The 19,978-nt window shown below is 33.9% G+C and overlaps 1 protein-coding gene across 1 annotated transcript in view; it reads left to right on the plus strand.

The window, feature by feature from the left end:
• The window catches only part of Rim (Rab3 interacting molecule), a 166,483-nt gene extending 147,737 nt beyond the window's left edge, over window positions 1–18,746 (plus strand). The window contains exons 22-25 of the mRNA XM_089647651.1: window positions 2,262–2,459; window positions 4,956–5,090; window positions 7,861–7,918; window positions 9,807–18,746. Coding sequence (XP_089503777.1) covers window positions 2,262–2,459; window positions 4,956–5,090; window positions 7,861–7,918; window positions 9,807–9,838 — 423 coding nt within the window. The 3' untranslated portion in view covers window positions 9,839–18,746. The remainder of the gene's footprint in view (window positions 1–2,261; window positions 2,460–4,955; window positions 5,091–7,860; window positions 7,919–9,806) is intronic.
• Window positions 18,747–19,978: the final 1,232 nt, after the last annotated feature.

A 19,978-nucleotide genomic window follows, 5' to 3' on the forward strand; every position in this document is an offset into this window, starting at 1 on the left:
TTACTTGTCTTAAAAACATGAAAATAATAATAATAATGATCGCGTTTTTAAAACAGAGTGACCGTATATAAAGGCAGCAAGTTTTAATCGGGCTAGGTTATTGATTTGGCGAGATGGCATTCTATCCACGGAGACCGAAAAACCAGAGAATCAAATAGATTATTAACTGTGGGTTCGAATCCTAACAGATTAGGGAGGTACAATTTTATTTACAGGAATATTTAATTACCCTTTTATAAGCGTAGGGAGGAGGTCGAAAATTAAAGTGATTTAGCTATATAGTGTAACCAGGTAAGTTTCACACGAGGATTTGGAGGTGACTAACAGGGTGAGTTTTTTTATATTATTTATTAAATTTCAGAGGACCCCTTTAAAAGACGGATACAACTAAGTTTACGACACCTGCCGCCCAAATAATGTTATCATTAAAAGGAATACCCTAGACGGATTGTCAATCAGCTGTGAGTGAGAGACAGGCCAATGACTTTTCATATATAGGCCGAGAGGCGCGGAGTACAGTCAGTCAAAGGGGAAGTTTTGCTAGCGTATGCCGTCCCAAATTGAAAGCGATCGGATGCAACCAGACGGAACAAAATGAAAACTTTTCTTCTGTTATTTGACTTTCTAATTTAATACTTTTCATCTATTGTTTGACTTTCTAAGTTACGAATTGGGATGCACAAAAACAAATCTAAAGTCGAAAGAGGGAGATGGTAATCTCCGAAATAAAACTACCAACCGAACAACTTTTCTCAACAGGTATCTTTCGAGAGGTAGGCAGCCTCTTTAAATTAAATGCAAAAAATCAAACCAATTATCCGTTTATACCTTACCTGAGAGGATAGGTATTCAGTAGAAGTTACCCATACCTAATACACGAGGATGCTAGTAACCTCATAAAATAAATACTGGAACCAAATATTAAAATACAGACAGTCCTCATCCCAAATTTGGCATATCGAGTAGACCTTACATATATCTCACATGATAATTGGCTGAATGGGTAGGCACACAACCTATCGTTAATAAGCAGGCAGAATGTCGACAAGATCGTCGTGTGTTATATGTGTATTGACCTAGAAAGGGATGTAAATCCCCGACGGCGTGGGAGTTACAACGTTTTCTGGAGGTGGCACGTAACTTAGGACCTTGCGTGTCACATTTTCGCGACTAGATTCGTGATAAAGGGATGTTATGGTTTTCCCCTTCTACACTCAGTAAAGTAGTTTATCCTGGAGGTGTTTGAGATTGGGGCAATTCTGAAATTGGTGAAGAGACCTGGTTTTCTTTATTCTGGCGTGAAGGTTGCCGATTTGGAACAAGGGGAGACCCGGCCGGTTGTGATATCCAGACACGCAGATATCGATCGCCTTGCTCAAATTATCATCCATCAGTTTTGTTTGGTAAGCGGAGGAGCCAATCTTAACTTGAAAAAAATTCATTTCCTTTCCTCTCCTTCCCCTCCCAAAAAATATATACATGGATGGCGCCGACAACTAACACCATAAATTTATCGTATGTATATCACATATATAAAATCTAACACTTTATTATATTCACATTACCCTACGATAGGTAGAATCGAGTAGCTAGGGGGGGGGAGCAGGCGACTTAGAAGATAAGGTTTATAAAATGGTTTTGAAAAACAGCGGTAATGGATTCAACTCACTCTATCTCAAAAGAACCAAGGGATACCACACAAAACATAAATAACTAGGTTTCTAAACCGAGAAACAAAAAACCCAACACAACGTTCGGTGAAGCCTTTTTATACTGAACCGTCACGTGAAATGAGTACGTTCAAGGTCGTACGTCACGTAGACAAACTAGGATGTACACACTTGAAGGGGTGTGTAATAAAGAAAAGACGGCAGGGAGGACCTTCCTACCCCGGATATATATATAACCAAAGCCTTATGGAAAAGTTACCTACGGGACTTAAGGAAAATGTATCGTAGAAAGAAGAGAAGGAAAAGTTTGAAGTAGAAAGGGCAGATCATTACATACTTGTGAGCATTGTCCCAATAAAGATACATATAAGAATCTGCTATTGAATTCCAGCTCGAGGTGATACTTGTGAGCATTGTCCCAATAAAGATACATATAAGAATCTGCTATTGAATTCCAGCTCGAGGTGATACTTGTGAGCATTGTCCCAATTAAGATACATATAAGAATCTGCTATTGAATTCCAGATCGAGGTGATACTTGTGAGCGTCGTCTCAATAAAATTATTATATGAATCTACTATTGAATTCCAGATTGAGGTGATACGAGCGCGCGGGTTGCAGGCGAAGCAGGGATGTCGCGTGCTGCCCGCGCCATACGTCAAGGTGTACATGGTAAATGGCAAGAAGTGCGTGGCCAAGGCCAAGACCAGCACAGCGCGCCGCACCCTAGACCCCTTGTACCAGCAGCAGCTGTCATTCCGGGAAGCGTGGCAAGGATGCGTCTTGCAGGTCGGCAAACACATATTACTCTTCTGTCTTTATTAGTAATGGGCGTTGCAAATATCATCATCATCATCATCATGTACATCCCAGGGTGGGATTTAGTCTTCACTTTGGGATTCACCTCCATTCCACTGTCCTTCCCGCCTTGCACCAATCCTCCTTCACACAGTTTCTCCACCTCTTCCTCGGTCTGCCTCTAGGTCTCTTCTACTGGGGCACCTACACAGTTATAACTGGCATTCTTTCCACATGACTAGCCCATAGCAGTCTTTGGGACCTACAGAACCTTACAACTATTGAATATAGTCATTGGAAAAAATGCCGTCGACGCGAACACAAACAGAAATGATTAATAACGATGTTAGTAATAATAGGGAATATCAATGTGAGTGGGTTACAACTGTCGAGACTGTTATTAATAACGATACAACTTATATTTTACTTACATACCACTCATAGAATCGCATGATGCTCAGCACTATGTATTGGATATGAAAATCAACAAAGACGTCTAGTAGGAAGGCAAAAAACCATAAAACTATTTTAAATTATTCATTATATCGTTCACAAGGTATAAACTGTTTTTTTAATTTAATAAAACGGAGATTGTTTACAGAGTTCCCGTGGGCACTCAAGCCATGGGCCTTTGTGCTGTTTCCCATTTTTTCTACCTCGTTCCTTTGACAGTAACCCAGTCCCTTTGTCAAAGTTCACCGGGGTTGTTATTGGATATTTGTCCCCTGGTTTCCACAATGTGTCTTTTCAGGTAGGTTATCCTTGTTTCCACCATTTTGATAACCTCCGTGGTCAAATCCCGGCATGTGCAAGTAAATTTTATTTGAATATTGAAGACAATATTAGTGATTTTTAAACGCAAATCTGAAACAGAAAAATCAGAAAAGGAAACGGTCACATCTGGGACTCGAACCCAGGACCCTTGTCTTTCCGGGACAATGCTCTACCAACTGCGCTAATGGGACCCTATCCTCATCGGTCACTTTTAACTGTATCATACTTCGAATAAGAACTACCAACGTTGTCTTCATTTTTTCACCGCACATTTTTATTGGCAACTATCTTTATGTATGATCGCAAGATTCAACCCGAACTAAATGCAATCCTAGAGTTGCATTAAAAATAAAAACAATAAGATAGGTTTATCTATAAGACGCTGTCTAGGATTGCATTTAGTTCGGGTTGAATCTTGCGATCATACATAAAGATAGTTGCCAATAAAAATGTGCAGTGAAAAAATGAAGACAACGTTGGTAGTTCTTATTCGAAGTATGATACAGTTAAAAGTGACCGATGAGGATAGGGTCCCATTAGCGCAGTTGGTAGAGCATTGTCCCGGAAAGACAAGGGTCCTGGGTTCGAGTCCCAGATGTGACCGTTTCCTTTTCTGATTTTTCTGTTTCAGATTTGCGTTTAAAAATCACTAATATTGTCTTCAATATTTAAATATTATAATTTGAGGTTTTACTCAATAAGTTATTCCGAAAAATAATAATTCATTTCTAGACTTGCAGAAAAGTCAATAGATGTCGCACATTAAAAATAAAAACAATAAGATAGGTTTATCTATAAGACGCTGTCTAGGATTGCATTTAGTTCGGGTTGAATCTTGCGATCATACATAAAGATAGTTGCCAGTAAAAATGTGCGGTGAAAAAATGAAGACAACGTTGGTAGTTCTTATTCGAAGTATGATACAGTTAAAAGTGACCGATGAGGATAGGGTCCCATTAGCGCAGTTGGTAGAGCATTGTCCCGGAAAGACAAGGGTCCTGGGTTCGAGTCCCAGATGTGACCGTTTCCTTTTCTGATTTTTCTGTTTCAGATTTGCGTTTAAAAATCACTAATATTGTCTTCAATATTTAAATATTATAATTTGAGGTTTTACTCAATAAGTTATTCTAAAAAATAATAAATTTTATTTGATTAATTTGTGTTAGTTCACAACTTATTAATTTAAAATGATATACAGTAAATTTATAGTATAGACCATCATCCAGAATTGAAAAGTTACTTTAGTCAAGTTAGGATGCCATAGTCCCACTGCCTCCAGAAGGTTGGAATCAGTTGGGAATCTTATGTGGTATTCACAAAAAAAAGTCCCGGACATTGACACGGACTCTTCCGTATCCATATGGGGTAGTTGACTGGTTCATCCAAGGTCTGGTCCGTTTATGAGTACTTTTGATTGTCTCATTTCGGGGGCCCTCTCCCATTCCTTCCAGTACTGGGATTTCAATAAGTAGTTTGGTGTGGCAAGCTGCTTGAGCAGCAAGAGGTGCTTCCGTTCCTTTCCTTGGTAGCTCGTCGGTCTGCTCGTGTTACTTTCAATACCATTAATAAACATTTACACTTCTTTATTATTTGGCAACAAGATAGCTAAAAAAATATATAGTCAAAGACTCCATTGCGTTTGTATGTAATTATTGACGTTATCAGTTATTATCGATAACGATTTTATTAATTGGTTGTTACAATGATTTTCAGGTGACAGTGTGGGGCGACTACGGTCGGATAGAGGGCAAGAAGGTGTTTATGGGCGTAGCGCAGATAATGCTGGATGACCTTAACCTGGCCAACATCGTCATCGGCTGGTACAAGCTGTTTGGGACCACCTCCCTGGTGAGTGCCCCCCCCTCTTTGGCCCTGACGCGCGGGGGCTCCGCCCTCAGCCTCAACTCCTAACCTCGCTTCAAGCCCAGAGACATTACCTCACATGGCCTTATGTAACATAGACTACCGTATTACAGTAGGGGCGCGATAAGTTAATGTCTTATAAATTGCTAACCTCACTTCAAGCCAAGAGACATGGACAAGAGTTGGCTAATAGCCTCAGTTTCTAACTTCACTTTAAGCTGACAGACATAACCTCACATGGCCTTATTTAACATAGACTACCATATTGCAGTAGGGGCCTCATTCAAGCCAAGACTCATGTATACAAGTACCGTATTGCAATAAGGACAGGATTAGCTAAAGTCTTCTCGATTCCTAACCTTACTTCAAGCTAAGAGACATTACCTCATTTGAAGACAAGACACATTACCTCACACACTTATGTACCATATTGCAGTAGCGGCTCTATAAGCTAATGTCATCTCAATTCCTAACCTCACTTCAAGCCAAGAGACACAATTTTACTTTATGACAACACACATAACCTCACATCGTATTATGTGACATAGAGCACTATATTGCAGTAGGGGAACCATAAGCTGATATTTTATCGATTCCTAACCTCACTTAACAAAGATTTCACCTCACATTGCCTTATGTAAAAAAAACTAAAAGAAAACAGTAAAACCAATCTTACAATAAAATAAGTTGGGTTTTGCCCAGTTCAACAGCCTGTAGTCTTTCATAACCTCACTGAGCATTTAATGACAGCGCCATATTTTCTAATAACCGCAATAACGCTTTTATAATCTCAAAATGCAGTAATAATTGCACTATTGAACCTAGCCTTAACCAACTCGTAGTTATCTCAAGCTCACTCTAACATGAATATTTGAAATCATAATAGGCTAAACAGACAGCTCGCTAAATTTCTAGAATCATTAAGCTGTAATAATAATTACCATGGGTTTCATTTAATGAGCACCAAATTAATACTGATTTGATGACCAATATTTATATTATGGATGTTATTATGGATGATACAATAAATGAGAACATATTAAATGAGAACGCCATCATAGTTACTTACAGGTATATTTACAATCAATTAACATACATAATTTAATATTGATATTTAAACGGGAAGGTGGTGAGCAAACACAAAAGCACCTCGCGAGGTGTGGTAACCTCGGCAGTCAGGAACAGAATGAATCAATTTAGGCTCACTCAACCTATCGCGGTGCTGGAGACCGTGTCAGTTATTACGTCCGCTGGACAAGTTACCAAGGAAGGTACTAAGTTGTGAGATCTCTGCAGTTCATCATCGATAGTTGGGCAGCAATTTTAATATTAAACGTTGTCGATTTACCAAAATGGTGCTCTTTTAAATGGTTCCCAGTAATTATTGTTGACTGATATTATTGATTGCATTATTTTTTTGCCTCTGATATCTACTCAGGATGAAATAAATATACAACACACATTGATAATAGCTCCTATTTACTCATTAATCTCTGGAAAACCGTTTGTGCACCAGTGACGATAATTTTTTCCCGCCGTCGAACCGTTCATGCACTGCTGGCATTGGAATTTCGCCCTAGCTGGAATTTTTTGATATGTGATTTAAACCGGTATGCCATGAGAAAGTGCATAAAAAAATTTAACAGAATCGCTTGCACTTAAAATACTTCAGAGTTAATTTTTGATTCCATTATTGATTTCCTTCAAACGGGACTGGTGTTCCACAGGTTAATGATACAACATAGCATTTGATTCAGGAATACGCACGTCGTACGCTTTGGAATTAATTTGTTTTCTTTGCATATGAGCAGTCCGTATTATGGAACAGCTGTCTGTCCGTTTCAGATTTTTGATCAAATTTTAATCGGCCATCAACTATCGTGCTTTCATACTTGACGGCCACCAGCAATTTGATTAAATACTGAAACGGTCCGAGAATTGTCATTTAACGGGAACCGTTAAAATGACCAAACGGTTCCCGTTAAACGTCAATTCTTCGTCCGTTTCAGTGTTAGATCGAGTTTTTATTGGCCCTCAAGCATAATTATCATGCTTTTGTGCTTGACGGTCGGTCAAAATTTGATTAAAAGCTGAAACGGGCCGAGAATCGGCATTTAATGGGAACCGTTCAATTGTCAAAATGGTGCTGTCATCAATCAAATAATATGATGGAGGTTAAAACATCAAATTTAAAACATTTTTAAAAAAATTTGCAATTAGCGGGATCACAAAATATTACTTGATCGAATTGTGGCTTTGTTTGCCCATCACCATTTACTGAATACTTGCTGCTGTACAAATAATTTACCATTTTTGCAACCAGTAGATTATCTTCAATGAAAGCTTTTAGGCCCAGTTGTTAAGCAGAAATTCACGTGTGACAAAGTCATCAAATGGCCATTCAGCGCCATTTTGTTTTATTGACAGTTGAAAGGTTTCCGTCAAATGCCGATTCTATATCCTTTTCAGCTTTTGAACAAATTGTGATCAGCAGACAAGAACAACTACCATGTTGTTAAGCTTTTTAGCTTGTCATAATTTGATAGAAAGCTGAAATGCACCTACAATCAGCATTTAATGGGTACCTTTCAAATAAAAAAAACCAAAATTTACTTTTGAATTTCTGCTAAATAACTGCGCCTTAGAGTTGTTGAGTTGAGTGCGCTCCTACCGTATTTCATCTCCACAGTAGATATCAAAGGTGTCCCTATTTATGCGGCCATTTATGTTTCATGGTGATCACTCTAACTTCAAGCTAACTTCACAAAAACCACTTTCACCAGACCGTGGGTATTCTCAAAGTTCATATTTAGGTATGTAATCAATAATACATTCCTCATTCTCTGTGTGATTTTCATTTTTTTATCGTATGAGTTGTAATACGTATTGTATAAGTACATTTTGTGTAGTGGTAGCTTGATCAATCGATGCTTCAATCAATCAAACTTATCGAAACCATCATATCATTCAAATGAATCGATTCTTCAATCAAATCCATCAAGTCATTCAAATGAATCGATGCATCAATCAATCAATTCCATCGGACCCATCAAATCGTTCAGATGAATCGATGTTTAATCAAATCCATCGAAACCATCAAGTCGTTCAAATAAATCGATGCTTCAATCAATCATTTCCATCGAAACCATCAAATCATTCAAATGAATCGATGTTTCAATCAATCAAATCCATCAAAACATTCAACAAAATTGAATTATTCAAAAGATGCATAAATGCAAACAATCACTTGGGTACAATTTATTTTTTGCATTGTTTTTTTTTTTTAAATAAAAAATGTGAATTATGGATTTTATGATGAAAAATAATTTTAAAAAGGTTTAGAGGTAAAAAAAAGCAGATTTATAAATGGGCGTAGTTTGGGGTAAATAGTTAATTTCTGTTAGTATTGTGTGGGTGTAAAATTTAATGTATTTTTTTAGTTAATATATTAATTATTTTCATTTTTTCTTTACTTAAATACTTATTTTTAAAAGTTCAAAAGAATTTTTTCATAATAATCAAACAGAAAAAAATCTACCACTTTAGATCTCCAGATCAATGAAAAAGAAATTTATGTTTTTATTTTATTTATTATTAGTAGTTTATTGTCAAAAAGTACTGCATATAGATTTAACATTCTGTCAATAAGTAGGTACACTATTTTGTTTCCTAAATTTAACAATTTGATAATAAATAATGTTATGGGATAAAATATTCTCTATAAACTGCATGTACCTAGCAATATGTTAACGCTTGTCATATCAAATTTCCTATTGCTGCATCTTTTTCCTCATTCGAAAAAGATTAGAGAACCAGTTTTTTTTTGTGGTTGAGCTTAAACAAATAATGCACCCGTACATATTTTTTAGATTATGACCTTTCGTATGCTGAAATACTTACAAACTACATGACTGTGATGCAATTACAAGTCCCCTACTGATATACTACTCTTTAAATCTTATTATACTGAACTTGATCATTTTTTCACCTGCATCCGTGGAATTAATACAATATCAAGTGACCCTAGTGACGAAGACTGTAAAATTGTTTTTCTTTATCTTTATAATCATTAAAAACGATTTAAAAGAAGATTTTGGGTTCACCCACACTAACTAACGAACTAACTAACCATCACGCCGTTTCCCCGCAGGGGTAGAGAGAGGACGAACAGCCAAACAACTCTTGGCACACACTTCTTGCCTCATTCACATTCAGGTTCACCCACACAACAAAATATATATTAATGTAGGGCATTCGTTTCCGCCATGGAAATGCATGGGAATGATGCCAAATTGAATTTCCAACCTCAACCCACACCTTCGGGTAAATTATAGTTATATAAACATGGATATTTTTCTACCTCCAGAACAAATTTAACATTCAAATCATGTTCGGACGCTATTTCTGTTAAACGCATAGTATTTGCAAATGCAACTTGCATAGCGCGCTACCAGCACTGTCAATTTCGTGCAACTGACGTCATACCCGTAGTCGACGCATCGCATTGTGTACGAACACTAGCAAAATAGTATGGTAGATACATACTCACATACTGCGCGTATGCTACGCGCACAAAACTCGAGTCACTTGTAAGTATCTCTTTGTACGAAAGGTCTTTAACCAAATCCACTTAAAAAAATGTTGCTCGTCTATTTTGTATTTTATAAACGAACACATTGATTGATTCAATTTTGTTTTCAGTAACATTGGACTCCTTTTTCACGGATGAGTAAACACCTTCGATGACCCTACTAGTCCACGTGCAAGAGCCGTTGTCACTTGTACCAGTTAGAAAACCAGAGAACAATTATTATTGTTGACAAACCAGAGAACAATATTGTCGGTAATAAAGCAGAGAAAAATTTTTGTTAATAAACCAAAGAACAATATTGTTGTTTAAAAACCAGAGAACAATTTTTGTTAACAAAACCGCGAACAATTACATATTGTTAATAAACCAGAGAAAAATTATTGTTAGCCCAGAGAACAGCATACGTAAAAAAAGTACAACAAGATATATAAAAGATTCACCAGAAGAAATAATATGTACCTCCAAAAAGTCAACGGCGAAATGGAAAAGACTGATAATATACAATATTGAAAAAAAAAAAACGTCAAAGCATATTGCCCAAATTATTGTGAAAATAAACATTTTTGAATGATACTAATAATAATAAAATAAAACGAACATAAATTATTCATAATTTAAAATCATCTAGATATTTATACCATTCACGGTGTGTATTATACACAAATTATTATCGAAGGATTTTCGAAAGATCCAAATCCAAAATGGCTGACCGTTTTCTTTCGGGTGACATCTATGTGTCAAACCACAAAGCATATACTCAAATACAAGATGGTGGCTGAATATTGTTATGACCAAATTATTGCCGCATTCACATTGAAATGTTAGAATTCATGTCTTAGAAAGAATTTGCCGTTGTATAAATTCAGGACGAACCTTTCAAACAAACTGATCATATTAGAAGAGAAGCGGTTATTTCAAATGCCTATAGTTTTTGCATTGTTTGACACGGAATTTATTAAAATAAATTTAATGCATCACTGAATGATATATATCCATTTGAAGTAGCCGTGTTTTTTCTTGATAACCGTGTAATATAAACAATGCATGTTTTAGATTTAAGATAATTAGGGTAAAATGAGTCTTGCTGTTTAATAAGTACATATATGAAACACGATTGAGCTTTAATAAAATGCTAAGATTTGTAATGTTTTAATATTAAAATTCACTAGAAATCGGTTATCACGTTAATACGCATACAAGGGCTTAGTGTAAATACACGAGAAAGTTTACACGGGTATGAGAGAGAAGATAACGCAAAAACAGCAGAAAATTCAACGCAGACATCTAATATTGTCATTGAATGTAAAAAAAAAAAATAGTATTTTTAACTGTGATATCTATAATGGTTTAGCATTTATTATTTTATTTTAGTAATAGTTATGTAATCAAATGAACAAAGAAAACATAATTCATCTAAGACATACATCTTACTATTAAGAGCAAGGCCCGGTTCTTTTTCCCCAGCATAATCCAAGATTTCTTCTTCTGATGGTCTCTCCTATCGGAGTTTGACTGTCGTCAGGGCACTCTTCATCCTGCAAGCTGTAGCCCGGAACAGCTCTACAGAACTGCAGATCCTAGACAGTTGCAGCTCGTGACTTTTGGGTGTACTAGAGTCTAGAACGACTTTGATTTATTGCATGAAGATTTTCAGGAAATCCGTGCGTCGTACGGCCAAACTGAAATATCCCGATAATCTAATCTATAATCGTTTTCAGCTACAACAACATCAATAATGCAATTTTTTGTATTATTAACACTTTAGTACATCCAAAAGTCACGAGCCGACACTGATCCTAGATTACCCTTCCATTTAAAGCATAACAAGAATGTAATCCCAAGATTAACCCATTTTCACTTAGCCAAATTACCACTTAATCTAGAATTAAATTATTATTTCCAAGTATTGATGACTAAGGAGCTATTACCAGAGATGTGCTTTATTTCAAATAAATCAAAATGGGTATTTTCCATTTTGCATTTTAAATGCTTTTCTCAATGCATTTTCCATTTTAAATGCTTTTTTGCAATATTCTTCCTACTATCTACATTCATCTTTTTTTCATAAGCCCCAAATATCAGTCGGTCCTCAACCTCGCTATGAGAGATAATTTACATTTGTCAAGTTGCTCCCTGGTAGGAGCCCTGGCAATTGAGTGATACCATTACAAAAAATACTGATTCAAATACTGAACATGGGGCCAAGACGCTGTAATATTAATTATTTTTACGTTGGCAACATTAGTCCCGCGCAAATTTTTTGTGGTTTCATAATCTGTAGTCGTGGTATTTCTGGATTTACCATCATGTAATATGTTTGTTCTACATTGATGTCCATTATTAAATAACAAAATTGTTTAAAAATTCTATAATTATTTTAATTGTTTGACCTGAGAAACCATTTTGCATTTTCAATGCATTTTGAAAATAGGTATTTTGCATTTGAAATGCTTTTCTAAAAACCATTTTGCATTTTCAAATGGAAAAGTTTTGACCCATTTCCATTTTGCATTTCAAATGGTTATGGGTACCCATTTTGCACATCTCTGGCTATTACATACAACTAGACGGGCATTAATTACAATCATTGGAAGTTTTAAAATTAAAGTCAATGATAATGCCATTCCTCTCCCAATATTGCTTTTCAGTCTCCAGGTTGACCAGCACCTTCGTCCATTAAAGGCTGTCTTGACTACTTGGCTAAAAGGTGATGCACCACGTCATGTAACGTTTGGAATCGGGACGCTAACAATAACACTCCCTATGTAGAAGGCGATAAGGTTTAAATTCCCGCTGAATACCAGCTGCCGGTTTTGTTTTATGTAAGAAAAAAACATTGCCAAAAGTGTGTTTTATTTTATTTTACATAAGTTCAGGCACAATATTAAAATTTTCCAAAATCATTTTCTAAAGAACCTTATTTGTAACATTAAACAATAAAACCATAACAGAAAAGTGGTTCGTAAGTTAGAGATTTTAAACATGAAATTTTTTATAGGCATGATACTTTATTTTTTCTGGGCTTATAAAAAGTCTACTAAAAAAATGCTCGATTATTTCAAAGGCCAAGAGATGTATTCTACTTGCAGAATTTAATTAAAGCATTTAAAATATTTCTAAGTGATTAAATTTTCAAACCTAAGACATGATTTCGCATTACTTGTAGTGCTTTGACTTGATAGTTTTTTTCTCTCTGCTTCTTCTTAGGATTCGATGGTGGATGCATAGGGATACTGTTGCAACATATGATATCAATGTTCCCCAAATTAGAAACAGAATATATTCCTGGAAGAGTGGACTTTCGTCCACAATGTGCTGTGGTTTGATTGTATCCACATTCAAGCAACTCTGTCTTTATCCCCATTTGTGCATCATGTATGTACAGCAACTGTGACTGCATGATGTGGTTTAATATTGACTGCGATTTAGTGGGATTTATTAATGTCTATCTTTTTAATGTGAAGTCTGCTATTGGGTTAGCAATGAATCTTTGTATTATTTGCATTATTAAAATTAAAGAAGACTTGCACCTTTAGTCCAAAAAGACTTACTGAATGTGAGGCAGCAGGACTGGGTCAATCGTAACTACCCGATGAGCGATTGATTTAATTTTTCAAATAAGATTCAATCATCGGCACCCACGTCCTGTGATGAGTGCTGTTGTGACCGGGCATTCTCGTTCTCGCAACAGACAAATAGAGATGGTAGATAACTGAAATAGGCTACCTACTTACATCCAACGAAAGTACCCGATCAATGATCCGGTGACGGGTACTGGCAGGGCGATGCACACATCCGTCTCTCTTCTCTTTAGCATTTTTTTAATGTGAAAAAGTACCCGATCAAAAAGGGGGTGCTCTCGATCTGATCATTTCTCCAGTGGGTCATCATCGACCCAGCTCTGAGCAGGACAAATGACGGTATATGGTGTATGGAATATGTCATATGTGCAGCAGAACATAATATAACAAATCCATGCTAACCGACTGTCTTATCACGCAGCAGATTACCGGGTTGATGGGTCATGTCACATTTGCTGGTTGACCTCAACTTGCTTACCAATGGAGACACCCCTCTTAGCTAGGCTTTCGAGTTACCACATTCATACTCATGTTGAGAACCGGGCCTGAATTGATCGAAAAATAATATATAACGAAAGATTAATAAATTAGAAACAGTGATAAAATAAAAAAAAGGAAACTTTTTGATTTATCTGATTTCTCCTACCCGGAAACGAAACGTAAAAACTGCGAGTTAAATGGCGCTGATAGGAAAGAAATTGAGAATGCATACAGAATTTTGTTTGCAACATTATTAATGAACATTTTATGTCTGCTAAACCACTTGTACATACGCCTTTTAATTTTTAACACAAGAATATTTTCATTTAAAGGTTAAACGCTGAATTTTTTAAAGTTATAGAAATTGTAAATAATATATATATAATAACTAAATAATATAAAATTAACCCTGGACTGGGAGAGGTGGCAGAAAGTTCTTAAGGGCTAACACATTAAAATATATTATGTAAATAATTTGTAACATTCAAATGTAATGCACTTATTATAAATCTTGTGTTTATCCCAATTGAGTGTAATATGTATTTGTCTATAAATCCATTAATGCGTAGCATGCGACAGTAACGTGCGGTTTATTTTAATGGTTTTCTATGCACATGGCATTATCCATTTGTCTACATACACTACTGGTGATCCTTGGTGATAATTGATGATACGTTGAACCACTTTTCTTAACAATTTTTATCCTACAATAGTGAGTTTTAGATATATCTAAGGTATATGTTATGTATAACCTATGCATTACTCATTTTGTTTCCTTGTTGATTGAAATATCCATCTAAAAGCCAGTTCCCATGGCAGTACGTCTTCAACTTAATGTCTTTTTTTTGTGGCATAAGTGTTCAGACGCACCTACGACGTAACTACATATTGTGAACAATGACGTATATGTCCTTTCGCGACAGACGTTTTTGACAATAATTGACGTATGTGAAAGATATATGATTGAGTTCACACTACTTGTTTTTTGACGTATCGTTTAGAATAGTGGACTTTTTCAGCTGAGAGAATGTAATATTCATTTCTAACAGATTATAAGTCACGTATCGGTCTTAGTGATACATAAAATACATACTGCTGTGGGAATATACATAAGTCTTTAACATTACGTGATTAATCATGATGCGTTAAAGACGAACTGCCGTGGGAAAAATAAATAATAATAATAAATAATAAATAGTAAAATTTTAATGTTGAGGACTTAATGTCAAAAAACGTTATCTACAAAAAAAAATAGGTATAAATAATTCTAGGGCTTGAAATCAAACAATGTTTTATATAAAAAAAACATACAAATAATAATAATTGTTATGTTTTTAATCCCTAGAATTGTTTGCATGCATGTTGTAGATAACATTGTTTGACATTAAGCCATCAATATATGTGACCGCCCTCTACTGTCTTGTTGCATTATGATAATAGTTTTGTTAACAGGCCCAGTGAAACATGTTTGCTGTTTGCCATTAGTTGGGAAATTTGACATACATTTTGCTAAAACTAAAATCTTAAAAAATATTAGGAAATTTAAAAGTTAAGTTTATAATGCCCCTCCCCCACACCAGAGTTAAAAGATCAATGCTTTTTCGGAATTGACTAATTACTCTAAGCAAATGATATGCTAAAAGTAATCTATAATTGCAAATAGCTATTAAGGAGTATATTCATAACGTTTAATATAGCCCAAATAGTAAAAATGCTTTCCTGTTTTTCAGAGTATGCTTTGCCAAAAGCAGGAGTTCAAATCAGTCCTGTGAATTAATTAATTGCTACTGTAATTGAATGATGCATGCAATTTACTGTATAACAACAATTATTTGTTTGATGCATTGCAACTTATTGTATCTTATAATTACAATTTTTTTGTGTGATACATTGCAGTTCATTATATAGCAACAAAATTGTTTGTATAATGCATTGCAATTTACTGTAAAACAACAATTATTTGTATGATGCATTGCAAGATATTGAACCCATAATGTTAAACATTACGATTTTTTGTGTGATACATTGCAGGTCATTGTATAACAACAAAATTGTTTGTATGATAAGTTGCAGTACATTGTACAACACAACAATTATTTGTCCGATTTATTGCAGTTCATTTGTTTTACAGCATAACAAGCATTTTGCAATGAACGGCATCGATGTATAACTATTTAAAACAAATCTTACTGCATGCAAAGTTCTACTATTGAGTATACAAAATATATTAATTAATATATGAATAAATATTGTTAACTTCGAACAAATACACCGTCTTATGTCCTATTCCGGATATTAAAATAAATTAAATTTGATTAAATTATTTAAAAAACGGGGAATGTTGATTTTTACAATCCCAAATAAATAAATATTTAGTGTTTGTATTGATTGACGGAATTATAGAAGTATGTACTCTGGATAGGAAAGTATTTTTTAACAAATTAGTACTAAAACATCACCAATATAAATGAAAAAAAGTACCTTATACTATTATGCATTAACAATGTAATTTCATTACCAGGTATAAATTAATATAGGTGAATGAATCTTAAATAAGTCATGATATCAGACAAAAGCATTCTCATTGATTTTGTTGAACATTGCAACGTTTATACTAATTTAATGTTTTTATTTTATTTTTATTATTATATAATTATATGAACAAAATATACTCTTTAAATTATTGACTGATTCTGATATCAGAGCGATCGATTAATAATTATTTATTATTAGGTAGTTTATGGCAACATTATGTTTTAAATCTGTTCTGAAGTAGCGCATCCACACTGCATCACAAATAATAATGTATTTTCTAAGCGAAATATTAAGAATACACTAACATAAGATGCACCATTCATGAAAACTAAACGTAGAATGTAAATTTATTTACTGTTTTTACTTTTACTTAAAAAAAAAACACTCTTAAACGATAAAAAAAATAATAGAAAATAATTTATCTTTCTTTGAAATACTATGAAATATTTAAACCCTACATAAGTATTAACCAATTTTTACGGGAGTTAAAAGGTACGACGATTCCAATAATTATTTATTATTTAAAAATAGATATAAAAACTTCTTTTGTATATTGGAAAAGCTGAATGCTTTGAAATATATAACCGCTGCGCTGATTACATTTTATACAAGTACCTAACTACATAATTAATATTATTATAGTCATTGTTTTTATCTCTGGCAACATTCAAGCATGGAACATTTATTTAAAATTTAATTTGAACGAATTTCAAACAGAGCAATCTGAATGTTAAAACAAATTTCAAATGAAGCTATGGAAAGTTAAAACAAATTTGAATAAATTTCAAACAAAACAATGGAATGTTAAAAACAAATTTGAATAAATTTCAAACAGAACAATGGAATACAAAAACAAATTTCAAATGAAACAAAGGAAAGTTAAAACAAATTTGAATAAATTTCAAACGAAACAATGGAATGTTAAAACACAAAAAAATAAAATAAAATAGTTTTAGATGGAAATTATATTGTGGAATGTTTTGAAGAGTTTGAACTGATCAGTAATGATATTTCTGTAATTTTTCAAATTAATGGTTTGTTTTAAGTAAGATAAATTTTAAAAGTTCACAATGCCAAAAAAAATTAGATATAAAGACAATCTTATTTTGGGCGCATTTTACATGCATAAGTAAATTTTAATCACAAAATTGTATGAGTTTTTAACGAATTGTGCAATCAATGAATATTTTTTTTTAAATAGATTATAACATTCCGGAATAGACATTTTGCAACAATTTATTATTACATAATTTTAAAATTGATATTTTCAGAATTTACTCATTTTGATGATTAAAAAAGCAAGAAAGGTTCAATTTCAATGTAAACCATAAAAGCTATTGTATGTAATGCAAAACTGGATACATTTCGACCATTACAAAGAAATTTGGGAAAATGTGAAAAGTGGGATCATTTTTGGGTGTTTATTTATCCTAATTGTCTGAATATCTTTTTTGAAAATTGCAGTATCATTAATTCATTAATAACTTGTAAGATATTTGTAAGGCCATTTGATAAACTGCAATGGGCCCAAAACAGAGAAGAGTTCCGGAAGAAATGAATAAATTAAAGAAAAAAAAAATTAAATTACACGTTTGCTTGTAACAAATATGATACAATTACACATTTTTGTAACAAATATGATGTAATTACAATATGTATTTGTAACAAACACCTAATTTTTTACAAGTATGTTTGTAATAATAATTATTAGTAATATCGGTAATAAATATTGCCATATTTATATTGTTTTGTTACAGAAATTGTGTAATAAAATTGTTTTGTTACAAACATGATATTTTTTCTAGCAAATATAAAAAAATTACATTGGATAAAATCAAACATAATTTAATAACAGCTGTTTGTAACAAAGAATGATAAAATTTAATTTGTGGCAAGTATGATATAATTATAACATTGCTTTGTGAAAAATATGATATTGTTCAAAACAATGAATACAATATGTATCTAATTAGTTACACTTGTTTTTTAACAATATATTATATTAATTACGTATATGTGTAAAAAATATGATAAAAAAATTACATATACATGTGTAACAAAGATTATATAATTACATAATATTATGTGAGACGAATATAACATAATTCAAGTATGTCTAACTATTATTATATTTTTACATATATGTGTAATGAATATAATGTAATTACATATTTGTGTAAGTAATACGATATAATAACATACATGTATGTGTTACACATATGATATGATATATAAACATGGGACAAATGTGCTATAATTATATTGTTCTGTGACAGAAATGATAAAGTTGACGGAATGATAAATCAGATACATGTACTCTTCCATTACCCGTATGTCCCTTCCCGATTATAGATAGTGTTTGTATTGTTACCAGGGAGAAACTTAAGTAATGTGTATTACGTACATCCATTTTTCTGGCTCATATCACAAGAGCTACTGACAATAACATGTAAATAAATTATCAAAAAATTAACACAGCTTTTCATTACTTATTTATTTTTATTTAAACTACTAGTAGTTCTGTGAACAGTAGACTAACGTTGATTACTCCGACTTGAAAGCTTGTAACGCTCTTACAGGATACTAAATCTATACTATCAATCAGGATTAGGACATGGGAAGGACGAAATGCAAAGTGGTTGAGTCAAAACAGGACATCACTAAGCAGTCAATTATTGTAGGACAGATTAATTATCCATTTACAGTACAAGGTTTATTATTTTAACATTCTTAACATTTGGGAAGATATTTTTATACAAAAAAGTTTTAAAGTTATTTAACCTTTCCCTTACTGTGCCAAAAAAATCCACGCTTTCCGGTTCTGTGTAGTCAATACACATCTCAAAATAATGGATTTAATTTGGAAAAAATATGAATATTCATAGTTAATCGCTTGTGTTTATTATATTTTATATCAAAAGTGATAAAAATTGTAATTTAATTGCTGAAAACATGTAAAAACCATCGGCAAAAAACGTGCGAGGAGTCCTTATCTAACGACGGCCTGAGACCGACTGGCCGCAGGTGCTGGATGGATGGGTCACGGGCGCTGGACTCACACACACAGCTATGCAGTCGAAGGTATCGATGGTCTAAATACAACAAAAATGGAACGATACACGCTTCAACAACGCATTGAAATTATTAAAATTCACTTGAGTGAATCAAATGCAAATCATCTTGAGTGATGAGGCCCATTTCCACCTCGGTGGCTTCATCAACAAGCAAAATTGTCGCATCTGGGGCTCGAAAAACCCAAGAGTTATTGTTGAAATGCCTCTCTATCCTCAACGTGTGACTGTTTGGTGCGGTTTATGGTCCGGCAGAGTCATTGGACCTTAATTTTTCGAAAATGAGGCTGGAGCAACAGTTACGGTGAATGGATTGCGCTATCGAGAGATGATTAATGATTTTTTATGGCTGGAATTGGATGGTATTGATCTGGACAACGTTTACTTTCAACAAGACTGCGCTACGTGCCACACAACCATTGATCTTTTACGATTGAATATCAAAATAACACCTTATTGGAAAACCCTGTATATGGGCATTTTTCACAATATCAAATAAAGATTAGTCACACATTAATAATTATTCAAATGACCTACCACGCCTGAATCCCTAGAGCCGCCTCTCATAGCTTGTAGCGGTAGGAACTGTCCGCTCACTTAACAAGATTTCTAGAC

Source organism: Hesperophylax consimilis, chromosome 26, assembly GCF_061612785.1.
Source record: "Hesperophylax consimilis isolate HC1 chromosome 26, BYU_Hcon_1.0, whole genome shotgun sequence".
NCBI classification, from domain to species: domain Eukaryota; kingdom Metazoa; phylum Arthropoda; class Insecta; order Trichoptera; family Limnephilidae; genus Hesperophylax; species Hesperophylax consimilis.